The sequence below is a fragment of the Indicator indicator genome, chromosome 1 (assembly GCF_027791375.1).
Source record: "Indicator indicator isolate 239-I01 chromosome 1, UM_Iind_1.1, whole genome shotgun sequence".
Classification (NCBI taxonomy): Eukaryota; Metazoa; Chordata; class Aves; order Piciformes; family Indicatoridae; genus Indicator; species Indicator indicator.
This window is the reverse complement of record NC_072010.1, coordinates 65395053-65408800: the sequence shown is the minus strand read 5'-3', so window position 1 is coordinate 65408800 and position 13748 is coordinate 65395053. Positions and strand designations below refer to the sequence as shown.

Below are 13748 nucleotides of genomic sequence, written 5' to 3'. Positions count from 1 at the left end.
CAAGTCCATGTAGAACTCACCAGACTTCACAACATGAGAACAAGCCTTTACTCACAGACTGAAGGCAGTTAAGATACTTTAAATGAAAAATCTTTCTAATAGTCCTGGTCTTTACACAAGTTTTATATAATAAATTCTTTAAAAGCTTTTTAAACTAAATTGGGTCCAAGGCATTTTTTTTAACTACTGTTAGACACAATTATCAAAAATGTGTCTATGTGGGAAATATTTACTTTAAATATGGCAAAACTTTCTACATTAATTAAAAAAATATAAGCTATTTTGTGCTCTCAGTAAAGCATGTTTAAGTGAATCATAATGGTATCCTTGGTAAAAACACCAAAGTGCTCTCAGTCAAATACTCTTCCTAGAAAGCATTTCTTAGAATCTAGTAAGGAAAATTCCTGCAATATGGATAAGGCAACTATAAATGAAAAGTAACAAGTACTTCAGCTACTCTCTTTTCTCTGTTGTGAAGGTTTCTTGGTTTCCATTTCCCCTAAACAACTTTTAATCCTTCTCTTCAGCAAAAACATAAGGTTAGAAGCAGTTACACAAGGTGTCTCTGTGTTACACAAACTGCATCTGAAAACAATCAAGCAGAAAGCTGATGGACTGAGGTTTGTCTCCAATTTATATTTCAGTCTGCTGACTTTTAGTTTTCTCTCTAGCAGGCTGAGAGAAGCAGCATTTAAAAAATACAAATTAACAAAATGTACTTAGCATTATAGATTATTAACACATACCTTTAGCAACAACTGGTATTTGGTTATTCTTTGAACGGGTTTCAGCAAGTATGAGTCCAAACTGAGCTTGTGATCCAGTTTCCTTTGGCATTCCTTTAATAAGTGTTGAATTTAATCAGGATAGTAATCCATATTTTTGCTATTTGTTCTTGATGTGATTTAAAAAACAAACAAAACAAAACCAAAACAAAACACAAAAAACCCACCAAAAACCCCCAAACCACACCAAAACCCCAAATAAAAAATAATCTGACAACAAGAGCAAGCCCACAATTTTTTTTTAGAGACTAGAGCAAGCATACCTGAAAGAATATAGAATCTGAAAACTGCCTCCACAAACTTTCAGATCGAGGCTTATTTTGACAATATTTTTCATAAATCTGGAAATCTTCCATCTGAAATTTGGGCCACATACAAAGTTAATAAAATTCTGTAGCTTTAACACACAAAGTCCATAAGGATTTTTTTAATAATTAATAAAGCTATGAAAAACCCCAACAATAACAAATGCAATTTGTTGTGACATCCAGAGCAAAAATAAGTATTCAAAAAATCACTGATTTTGTAATGGCTACTAATTTTGTACTTGAAATATCAAAACTGTTAATTTTTACTGCAGTTAAATGTTAAGCACCTTATGAAGAAGCATATATTATATTTACAAGTACATTTCTATTACAGTATGAAAAATACTTCTATGAATGCCCAACCCTGAGTCCTGTGCAACATATTTAAATGTCTTGTCCTTTTTTCTTTATGTATTTAATTTTATGAATGTGTTTTTCATTTGGAGTTACACTAAGGTAGACTGTTTCAGCAACTAAATAGCATGACTTCATCACTTGTAGTGAGCAAAGGGAAGTAAGATTGTTGGAAATGTTATAGACTAGGTAGGAAATCAGAAGGCACAGAAGTACCTCTGCCCCTCAGTTTTAGGAAGCAGCAACTCCACACATAGAATCATAGAATCAAGAAGGCTGGAAGAGACCTCAAGGATCATCGAGTCCAACCTGTCACCCTACACCTCATGACTATCTAAACCATGGCACCAAGTGCCACGTCCAATCCCCCCTTGAACACCTCCAGGGATGGTGACTCCACCACCTCCCTGGGCAGCACATTCCAATGGCCAACCACTCTCTCTGTGAAGAATTTTCTCCTTGTAGCAAGGAAATAGGAGAGGTAGGAATAGCTCCATCCAGGAGTTTTAGAGCATCAATCGATAGCAACAACAGGAAACTGAATTCCATAAACAGCTTCCTATTTAGCCTTTAGTATGCTACAGGTGAGACTCACTGTTTAATAAATCTCAGATTTAAAAAGTTTACATCTATCATAGCTTTCTATTTTCGGAACAAAAATATTTTGGACTTAACTCTCTTGAATTGTGTTCTTTTGAAAAAAAAAACCAAAACAAAGAAAACCAAAGCAAAAACCAATAACAATTGCAAAAAATCCCGTAATCTGATCGACTGAACCAATAATTTATAATGATGTGAAACCATGCAGTGCATGGCTCCTCCTCATGTTTTCCTAAATGCCACTTCAATAGATCAGTTCTCTATCAACAAGGCAGTAGCCCCAGCAAAATTAATTACCCCACACAGTGGAAAATAACCTCAAATCTCCATTAACATCTACATTCTCAACTTATTACCTGCTTAAGACAAACAAAGGGGATGTGATGGCAATTACAGCATGAAAATCACTCCCATATTTTGCAGTCCTAGGGAGGCTTAGGAATGAAATTCCAGCAAAAGAGGACACATACCTGATCCAGAAAGCACCGTCCTACAAGTTCTGGGTATTCTACATAGTTTTCCAATTCTCTCAAGAATATTCTATGAGGAAGAAAATTTTCTTAGTACACACATTAAAAGAATAGTAGTAACTGTTCACTTTCTTGCAATTTGTTTTCTAAACATTAGAAACAAGAGTTTTAACTCTGTACCACAAAACTAAACAGAACTGTTCTAAATGATGAAATTAAAAGGGATACAAAATTAAAACAAACATTCCATCCAATTTCTTTTTTCCTTACTGTTGCTACAACTGAAATCAAATATAAGATTAACAGGGAAGGGTGATTGTTTCCCTGCCTTACGTATTTAGTCACAGGATTTGCAAAGTTTAAGGTGTTTTTTTCCTTCAAAATACACAAAGCAAACATACAATCTGAACCCCACCTCCCCAAATCAAAAAAATCCCACTCAAAAATCAGTGGCAAAACTTCCAGACTAGTTTTCCTGAATAAGAAACAACTGTTTAGTATGCTTTACTTTGCTTGAAAATACTTCTCTTTTTTACCAATTTAAATATTATTCTGTGAAGAAACATCTCTGTAGTGAAAAGGATTCAAACTTCAGAGAGAGGCCACTCAAGTATAAAATTAACCAGCCTCAACCAGGTACTGAGAGTTGAGAATTTGTGGGTTAGAAAAATAATTTACTTTACATAGCACATTTCACACACACCCCCCAATAAAATAAAAGAAACACAAGCCTAAACAGACCTTGCTTTAATTATCTTGTAACCTAATATCAATACTTCTCTTCAGGAAGAGGACCAGGATACAAAATTTTACCTGTGTGCTGCAAACATCTGAGTAACACTTAGCATGGCTTTGCTCATCTTTTACAGGCATTTTGCTTTTTGTCTTCTATGCAATAATGAATTTTGCCAGTTAGTCCCCCAAATGGGACTCACTAAGGATCTTTTGGCAATTTAAATCAGATTAAAAGAAAGAGTAAACAATCCCATCCAAATGCTCTTTATATCTGAATGCCAATCCTCTCCTTACCTGTTGTGAAAGTGATAAATTTCTTCCATATTCCCAAACAAGATATCCTTCTTATTTTGGAGTTCTGGTGAAATGAGATGAGCCATTAAGGGGTTGTCCATCTCTGCAGCATAACCCTGCAACACAGGAGAGAGGCACACTGCACTGGTTATCTCCCCTCACTTGCAGTACTTATCTCTCTCTGACAAGGCAGTCTGCCTGCAGGCTGACAGACAGCAAAGAAAGAGCTCTGTATTAGTCATGAAAAAATTATGCTAATTCTGTTTTTCCATCAGTCCAGTAAGACACATCTATAGCCTATAGAAAGACAAATTTTAGTTACTATGAAACAAAGTTTGCAACCATTTTCACCAAGCAAAGGCTATGTATTCCCATATTGCTTACAAATTACAATTTATACTTTTTCTGTTAGACTTTGTGCACCTAAGTTTAAAGTCACAGTGCCAGTCCACATGAAAGCCTTCATGCTAGTTTTAGGTATTATGTATGATGGAACAAGCTGACTGTAGATTATTTCTGCAGGTAACAGAAACCATTAAGCTGCAGACAGAACATTTTCTATCCTTAAAATGTTAGCTTTGGTACCAAAAATTTTAAGTTTAGATTCTGACATCTTCCATTTGTCATGCAAGGCCACAGTCTCTTAACTATGTATCTGGCACAGATAAGAAAGAGAGAGCACACAGGTAACTTTAGCCCAGGATTATTCCCTTCTGGTCTTGAGGTCACTAATCTGTGATTAAGCAATTTCCTGAAATGCTGAAAACCAAATCCACCAAACAAGCCTCCCCCAAAACCAAACAAAACACCCTCAACCAATCAAACAGAAAAAAAATGGCAAGAATACTCTAGTATTGTAAACAGATTTCTTAGTGTACAGGCACTGAAGGAAGATGATATGACCTACTTTAGATGTCGATTAGATATTTTGTTGTTGAAAACACAATTGTCAAGGACAAGATGGTCACTGCACTAGTGACACTGATTATAATAAACTGCACTGAATTATAACAAACTGACAAATTGAATTAAAAGATAAGCAAAAGTGCACCAACAACCAAGATTTTCAATTTCAAAGTGATGTCCAAACTACAAAAAAGTAAATCTAGCTGGTAAAGCCAACTAGCCTGAAGAATTCAAGCATTTGGATAGGACAGTGACTACATTTATATTTTCTAAAATAAAAAACATTCCTTTAACAATCTGGGCATTTTTTCCTCAAACACCCCAAAAAGAAAATACAATGGTACAGGTAAATATGCTGACGCTCATAGGTAGCTACCCATCGGTTCGTCTCCCATATATCTCCCCCAAATGGACAAAAGCAATGTCTGGAGAAAAAAAACAAAGTATAGCCTTAAAAAAATATATTTACAAATGTTAACATAAAATGGAGTTAGAGAAAAATTAACAGGGAAAGAAGAACTGCCAGTACTATGCAATGAAGAGATACATGAAGAGAATGATTAATTTCCATTTGACATAAAGATGATGCTGATGATGCTGAGCGTAGCAGCACAGCCAGAACTGGCCACAGAGGTACAAATCTGACAGAGACTAGTATTTTGGAATTCTGAAAGAACAAAAGCATGAAATCTATACATTGAAAAAAGGTTTTGACAATTTTCCCCCCCACTTCAGGCTAATATAGTACTTAATTTAAAAATTGTGTATAAAAAAACCTGTCATGTTTTACTACCTCTGCAGTAGTTTTAGTTTTAGGAAAGGAGAGGGAAAGCTACTCCATGCAGCCACAGAGATAACTTAATCTTACTTCAAGAAAACATAAGGCTTTGCCTAGTTTTCCATTTTAAGTCTGTTTCAGAAGCATAGAAGTAAATGGGAAAGAAAAGAGTCAAACACAAAACCTAAAAATAGACCAGACCAATATTTTTCCCCAATAAAAAATTACTGGATTTCACAGACTAAAGTTGAGTGGGCCATAGGACAGAGTGCTCAGCAAGTTTGCTGACAATACCATACTGGGAGGCTTGGCTGAATCGCCTGAAGGCTGTGTGGCCATTCAGTGAGACCTGGACAGGCTGAGAGCTGGGCAGAGAGGAACCTAATGAAGTTCTCAACAAGGATAAGTGCAAAGTCCTGCAACAGGGAAGGAATAGTAAACTGCACCAGTAGAGGTTAGGAGGTGATCTGCTGCTAGAGAGAGCCCCGTGGAGAAGGACCACAGAGTCCTGGTGGATAACAAATTATCCATGGGTCAGCAATGTGCCCCTGCAGCCAAGAAGGTCAATGGGATCCTGGGGTGCATTAAGAGGAGTTTGTCCAGCAGATCGAGGGAGTGTCTCCTCCCCCTCTACTCTGCCCTGGTGAGAACTCACCTGGAGTATTGAGTCCAGTTCTGGGCTCTTCAGTTCAAGATGGACAGGAATCTACTTGAGAGAGTCCAACGGAGGGCTACCAGGATGATTAAGGGACTGGAGCACTGCCTTATGAGGAGAGGCTGAGAGACCTGGGGCTTTTTAGTCTGGAGAAGACGGAGAGGGGGTCTAACAAATGTATAAAATATCTGAGGGCTGGGTGTCAAGAAGGAAGGGAGAACCTCTTCTCACTTATGCCCTGGGATAGGACAAGGGGCAATGGATATAAACTACAGCACAGTAAGTTCCACCTCAACATGAGGAAGAACTTCTTTACTGTAAGGATCACAGAGCACTGGAACAGGCTCCCCAGAGAGGTTGTGGAGTCTCCTTCTCTGGAGACTTTCAAGACCCATCTGGATGCATTACTGTGTGACCTGCACTAGATTATATGGTCCTGCTCTGGCAGGGGGATTGGACTCCATCTCCAGAGGTCCCTTCCAGCCCCTAACAGCCTGTGATCCTGTAATGAAATGAAAACTAACAAGCTCAGACAAAAGCTGGCTAGAGCGGTTTCCCAGTAGTCAGTCTTGGGAGCTTCCTTGTATTTTTTCTTATTGGAATCCCTGGCAGAGAGTAAATATATGGCAGCTAAATATGACATAATAGGAACCACTGTCCATGCAAAGGAGTATCAGGTTATTTTACAGGAAGAAATGGAAGATTAATAGAATGGGAGAAGCAAAAGGATTGGGAGAACAGCCAGAACTATAGATTAAAAACTAGAATGACTAAAAAACTGGAAGATTGCCATTGAACTGTATCTCAGTATGGATCTGATCCAGAATTACTGTTGGCACTCCCCATCACCCAGGTTAGAGAGGTAAATCTTGAACAGGAAGGAGGCACAGAGAGGTGTGCCTAGCATGATTGGAGTACTAAAGAGTCTATCACATTGGCAGAAAATCAAGACAGCCTGGCCTAGCAAGACAAGAGTTGTACTATACTCCATGTAAAGCAAGAGTAATACCAGAGAAATAGAAAGGTTCTGCAACAATCCTCCAGTACCAGCAGCTGGATGACCACTGAATCCTCCAACCATACAAGTCTTGATTTTATGAACAGAGCTGTACAGATAATTCTGCCAACAAAAGCTGAGACTAAAGTGATCCTTAAGGTCCACTCCAGACCTACCTTACTTTATTACCACACACCAGATGCAACCATCCTACTACCTCTACACTTGGACCCAGGACACAAACCATAGAGAAAATGAGCATGAACTAGGCAAAAGCAAGGTGCAAGATCAGAGCTCAAAACCCTCACAAAGTACTCTTACTTAATGATATGTACTGAGACTCCTATTTAGGAGCTTAACGTTGGCAGGGACAGCAACAGTACACACTTGTCTCAATTCCAGTTCATCATGATTAAAATAATTCAACCTCAGTAATACAAAACTTCATAATCTGCAGTCGAGTTGGACTAAAATGAGATGACACATCCATGTCTGCAGACTTAACTTGATGTACAACACAAAATATTGCAGCAACTCAGTGGTATTGCAATTGTGCCTCTACAAGCGTGGAGGAAAAGGAACACCTTTGTTTCCCTTATCATTTTAATCAAGATATTACTATTATGATGCACTCTGTTGACACAGTTGTACCTAAGACATTCGAAAGATCACTTAAAGATACCCAAAGAGGGATGCAAGAAACAAGTTTTCTCCTCCCACACAAGATTATCTCAATGTGGATTCACATTCCAGTGTGACACACAAACTTCCTGGAGCTGACTCAGGACTCTGGAATGAACTTTTGCAGGCATTAATGATTATTACAAATCTCACTATGTTCCACATAAAATTAGGCACATCTTATTTTCTCCCCAGTTTGTGTTTTCTAATATAAAATCTTAGATGCACGAATATTTCTGGAAAAAAAAACATTTGCACATTTCTGCTTCTGAAAATATGATTAGAGAGGACAGATGTAGCTATCACCCTTCTTGACGGAACAGAGACATCACAGCAATAAGGAAAGCATAAAGAGTAGCCATGAAGAGAGAGATTCGCTAACAGCTGCAGTGAAATTAAATCTTTACCTCAAGAACGCAGAGAAGTTCTTCCACATATGCTCGTTCAGTCTCAATAAGTTCATTAATCACATGTCTGTAGACAAAGAATGACAATTAAGGCAGGCCCATTCACTTTTGCAAATCAATGATGCAACATTAACTTTGTCTTTGTTTCTACTATACTTCAGACAATAAAAGAACAATATACAGCTAATGTAAAGTGTGATTTGTCATAGATATTTCTGGCAACAGTTTACGTATCCTTATTAAGAAGTAGGTATTTTAAAAACATGTACAATTTTTGAAAGTGTGCTTTTTTTAATGTGTGAAAAAAAAAGTCAAACCGAGCATCTTAAAGGCTACAGGAACAGCAGTAGGAACTGTTGAAGCAGTGAAGCATTTTATCATTGTACATAAAAAGTCTGGTTGTGTTGTGTTCACAAGTATTACAGGAGCTGGACTGGGAGCTGCATAAGATTACTAAATACAAAATTAGATACAGCAGTTATTTTAAATTGGGGATATTTAGGCCACACTTTAAATATCCCAATGCTGCTTTAACTTTAATTTCCCTAATGGTCACACAAGCATGTTTCCCCCCAACCCCTTCCCCGTATGATTTGGTACTATTTAATGCATGGTTGTAATAGCGAAAAGACAGCAGAAGTATCCAGTTTGCAGGCAGAAAGGCAAACTCTGCTATACACACTGCAGGTGGTACCAAGTTATTTTCTGAATATAAGTGATGCTGTTTAGCTTTTATAAAAGAAAATGATTTTTCTTGGCTTTTATCAATACAGGGACAATTATAAAAAGAGAATTATAAAATGACAAATCTTCTGAACCTCTGTCAGATCTACAGACAGCTTATTAGTTGAAACTGTCATCTCTGACATATGTAGTTATTCTGCCATAGCATCACCTTGCTGTAGGAAAGCTAGAGTCTGGTACCACAAACAAAATAATGCTGGACACAGACTGAAATATCTTCCCCATGCACAGAGCATAGCCAGGGCATTTTAACAAGCACTGAGGCTTAATTCAGAGAAGCATACTTATCTGACCAAATCCTTAGCCAAACTCAAACTTTGTTGGAACCAAATCAGACAAAAAGCATTTTTTATCAAACTATACTTACTGCCGTAACACAGCTAGGTTTTCTTCATCATCCATTGTAGATCCTCCTCTGCTTGGATGGACTTCTGTCATTTCACTCTGAAGAAGGGAACAAACAACAACAAAATCATCACAGCATCATGATAGGGATAAAAACACTTCAAAATATGGAGCTCTGCACTCAGCTCTACTTGCATGCTTTTCATAGGAAAGACCCTACTCCATAAAAAATTAAGGTAATTTGCAAGAATACCAGAGGTAAAAAAAAAAAAAAAAAAGGAAAAAAAAATGCCACTTAACCTGGAGGTCTTGAAACACACAAGAACATTTAGACACAGGGTGTATTCCATGAAAGGTCAGCTTAGAAAAGACCGTGGCTTGAGGCCCCTTTCCAGGAAGACAACATCAGAGCATCAGCAAAATCTTGGAGGCAACACTGGCCTTAGTCTGTTTTCCAAGCTAAAAATGAGGTACTGTCCTTACTTTCTAGTACCTTCCTAACTTGTCACAGAATTTCACTCTTACAACTTCTACTATGACAGCTGACCTAATTACAGCTGGCTGAAAAAATGAGAGGTTCTGCTTTCAATCCTCCTTGAACCCCCCTTTTCTCCAACTGTTGTCACTACTGGTCATGTGGTCCTACCTTCCCCCTCTCATTATCTCTTGCTGAACCTTTGTGGAGTTGTTTCAACTCTCTAACCCAGTGGGAAACTACTTGTTTCTGTTTGCTGTCCTCAGCTTACTTTTCTTGCTGGAGGCAGGGCAGGAAGACTATTCCCACTTGGGAATGGCAACCCATTAAGTTGGGTGAAGCTGTCTTGGAGCCAATTACAACTACCTCTTCACTTTCACCAGTTTTAAGAGTAGCCAATTACTACTGGCAAATAGTAAATATTTCCTGTTCATAGATTTTAAATTTTGCTTCCCCTCACATTTTTTCTAGTATAGGCAACTATTTACTTTAACTTCCTTCATATCCAGCCCAGTGACAAAGCAGCCTCTATTTAATCCACATGACTGTGTCACCAAAGTTACTTTGATGGGGTAACACCATCACTTTTTCAGTGGAATTGCCTCATTCCTCTTGAGGTTCCTGAATAATCCATTGTGTTATGACTTTCTCAAGCAGCACTTGTATGAAAAGCACAAAGAGAAAGAATTACCTTTCCTCTTCTATAGTTTACCCTCCGAAGTGCAGTGCTTTCTGAGCTGGATCCGTATTCGCTTTGAAGACCTAAGCATGTAAACCAGAACCAATCAGCAGTTAGAACCTGGGCAGATCTGACACAGATATTTGTGCAACCACAAATTAGAGCTAAAAGTTTCTTTAAGTTTTACAGCATAGAGAGAGAAAAAAAAAATAAAGGCTACTACAGTTGCTTACCTGGAGAGGTACAGGAAGATTTTACAAAGGCTTCAGGTCTTGGGGCAACTGGCTGAACAGGACGTGTCTGCTTAGCTGCCAGTTTCTTGAGACTGACTTGTCTCTTTTGAAACATTTCTTCCATACTTTCTTGCTTCTGAAAAACCTTTTGCACATGCTCCTACCATTGCCACAGAAATAAAATAAAAATAAAATAAAATCCTTGTCACAGACCTATCAACAAGCCATGCTGCCATTTACAGCACACTGATTTGAAACTGCAGGTGCTTTTATACTGTGTATGAAAATATTACCCTATGCTTCACTCCAACAAGGCATAATTTACAGTCATTTAGTACACTGAAAAATTGGAACGTCATTTCATAAAACAATTTGTGTGGTCAGGTTTTGATAAAATGAAAACAGGGAAAAGATTATTTGACAGCATCTAATGATTCTGGTACAAGAAGAATTCAACCAAGAGGAAAACAGACGTATTTTCAAGCTCTAAAAGCAATCCTCCTATCTGAAAATTTGAGGTAGTTTTTAAAAGGCTTTGAAGCCCATGATGCTTAATCAAAGATACAACAGGACTAGTACCTCAGGCGGGGAAATGTGTTGGGAAAAGTTGTTCCCAGGTACAACTCCTGGTACTGATTATTTAGCTACCCTCGCAGTAGCGCACTTCTAAAATTAACAAATGAATGCATAAATACATATGAACATCTTCTAATACCTTTAAGTCCTCACTGAGGATGTGTGCATACTCTCTGTATATTTTATTCAGCTCCTTGATTTTATTGCCTGCACCAGTGTCCAGGAATTTCTCAATCTCCTGTAATGCTGATTCTGCACCATCCTGAGACTGACACTTATCAACGGGTTGTGATGCCAGCAGATAAATTCCTTCATCACACCATTGCATAGACTAGAAACAGAAAAGAACAGGCTCAGAATGCACCAATGTCAACATCAAACACTGAGGTCTAAAACATTTCATACCTCTACTTGTGATGTTTTTAGCTGTTTAAGGAAAAATCTTACCACACATCCATGCATTTTTACCTGCCATTATGACAACTGATTGACTGAGGTTTAAGCAAACAAGATGGAAACCAGAACTGTTTCATACAAAGTTTACCTTTTCTAGTATGCTGTGCAGCTCTAGAGATTTGTTAAGAAGATTCCTCCTCCGTTCTGTCTCTGTAGTGAAGGCATCACAGAGATGATGAAGTTCACTGCATTTTGGAATAATGGAGTCCACAGCATAATGATTGCTTTGAATAAAAGCATCACCCTCTGAGGCTAGCATTCTGGCCTTTGTTACAGTTTCCTAAGAAAGCAAGCACTGATTTAGGTACATTTTTCCTTGAATCAACATCAATGAAAAAAATTTAAAATTACCCCATTTGTTTTTATGCAGTAAAATACACATGCTGATAAAGAATACATCTTTGGTTAACAGCTGTCTAGCTTAACAAATCAAAGTGGTTTCCTGTCTTTCCAGATGCCCAAGAAACTTAAGCTTTATTTGGAGCACCTATGATATGAAGACAGGCTGAGGGAGCTGGGGTTGTTCAGCCTGGAGAAGGGGAGGCTCTGCAGAGACCTAATAGTGACCTTCCAGTACCTGAAGGGGGCCTACAAGAAGGATGGAGAGAGACTGTTTACAAAGGCGTCTGGTGATAGGACAAGGGGCAATGGCTTCAAACTAGAAAAGAGCAGATTTAGATTGGATGTTAGGAACAGGTATTTTACTATGAGGGTGGTGGAACACTGAAACAGGTTGCCCAGGGACGTGGTGACTAGGGCCCCATCCCTGGAGATATTCAAAGTGAGGCTTGACAGGGCTCTGGGCAGTCTGATCTAGTTGAGGGTGCTGGACAGCAGAGGGCGCTGGACTAGATGACCTCTGGAGGTCCCTTCCAGCCCAGACCATTCTATAATTCTATGATTTCATCAGAGTACTTTAGAAATATTAATGCCTCTCTGTGAACCACTATTGTGCTTCTATCTATGCCTTAGTCATTCCACAGCATGTTTGTGTGCAAGTGCGTGCAATTTGGAGTACAGCAGCATCTGAACCCAAAATAAAATACACCTGTCTTGAGTACCTCAGCCTCAAGAGCAATGACTTCATTTACAGAGCTGTATATTTTATTGTGAAGCAGAAATCTTAACAAGATTCTCCTTCTATATTGTCAAGAGTATATGTTTCTGTTGCTCATCTTTTAACATACTGTACCTTCAGCTTTCTCATTCCTGAGATTTAATGAAATAAGTAGTTTTAATTGAAATGGAAATGGTCTCTTCATCATTTAATGCAGAACTTGGTTATGTAGACACTTAACACAATTATTCCACGAATTCATCACACTGACTTTGAGACTGGTCACTCCTCTCTTTGAGGGATGCCTGAGCATGGGGCCACTCCAATAGTTATTATTTATTTCAAATCCCTTCTGCATAGCACTTGAGATGCTGATTCTGCTCATCAGATATACTCAATAACCAAATACTGTTCCCTTCCACACATGCATTGTCACACTAGAAATTGAGACTTGCAGAATTCTTACACGTGATTTTTCTTCAAAGTTGGCAAGATCTTTCAAAATGTGCTCCACATGTGAACAGCTGTTTCCCACATCTGTGAAAGCAGACAGTCTCTCAGACACAATATCCAAAGCTGCTTTGACCTGAAATGAGACACAGATATGTATTAATGAAGATGATTCCACCTCTTTGGAGACTCACCAGTTAAGTAGCTGAGAGCCACTCTTTCAGTCAAGTGACTCACTTTACGGGGTTGGTAGGATAAAGACAAATCACTTCTTTTTTTTGTCTGCCTACCTTTACCCCTAGTTCAAAAAAAAACAAACACAAAGAAAAGGCTGTGAAGTAACCCTGTTTCCTTTATCAGATGACAATAATGCAAAGCAACACTAATGGAAACATCAAAATGTGCAAGAGAGGTCCCTCACCCTAACATTTGAGAGACAGACAGAGACACACACACACACTTGTGGTAAAAGTGTTTCTGAGCACTGCTCCCATGGAGACACAGGAACCGTGTTTTGACATCAGTTACACCAGTGTGAAGAGACTGTAAGTGCCATCAAGCATGTGAGTTAAACTAACAGGCAATCAGAAGCTGGCTGTAAAAATTGTAGTTCAGTCTCTACCCAGCATCTAACAGTGTGGTTGCAACTTCCCACCCACAGTGTTGGAGACACTTCTAAAATCTCATCCAGAAGGTTTAGGTAACCCTTGGTTCCATAAAAGCGCCTATTGGCAAGATGAAAGCACTGCAGGCAACATACTAT

The 13748-nt window shown here is 38.5% G+C and overlaps 1 protein-coding gene across 8 annotated transcripts in view; it reads right to left on the bottom strand.

The window, feature by feature from the left end:
• The window catches only part of MCF2L (MCF.2 cell line derived transforming sequence like), a 138353-nt gene that overhangs the window by 14790 nt on the left and 109815 nt on the right, over positions 1–13748 (bottom strand). For 6 of the 8 annotated variants that reach the window (XM_054381009.1, XM_054381026.1, XM_054381035.1 and 3 more), the window contains 11 exons: positions 13002–13121; positions 11567–11758; positions 11162–11353; positions 10447–10606; positions 10226–10296; positions 9082–9158; positions 7971–8037; positions 3547–3662; positions 2518–2587; positions 1049–1141; positions 747–839 (listed from right to left, as the gene is read on the bottom strand). In XM_054381009.1, coding sequence (XP_054236984.1) covers positions 747–839; positions 1049–1141; positions 2518–2587; positions 3547–3662; positions 7971–8037; positions 9082–9158; positions 10226–10296; positions 10447–10606; positions 11162–11353; positions 11567–11758; positions 13002–13121 — 1251 coding nt within the window. Of the gene's footprint in view, positions 1–746; positions 840–1048; positions 1142–2517; positions 2588–3546; positions 3663–7970; positions 8038–9081; positions 9159–10225; positions 10297–10433; positions 10607–11161; positions 11354–11566; positions 11759–12986; positions 13122–13748 lie in introns of all 8 variants that reach the window. The other 2 variants (XM_054381054.1, XM_054381018.1) reach the window with 1 other exon arrangement.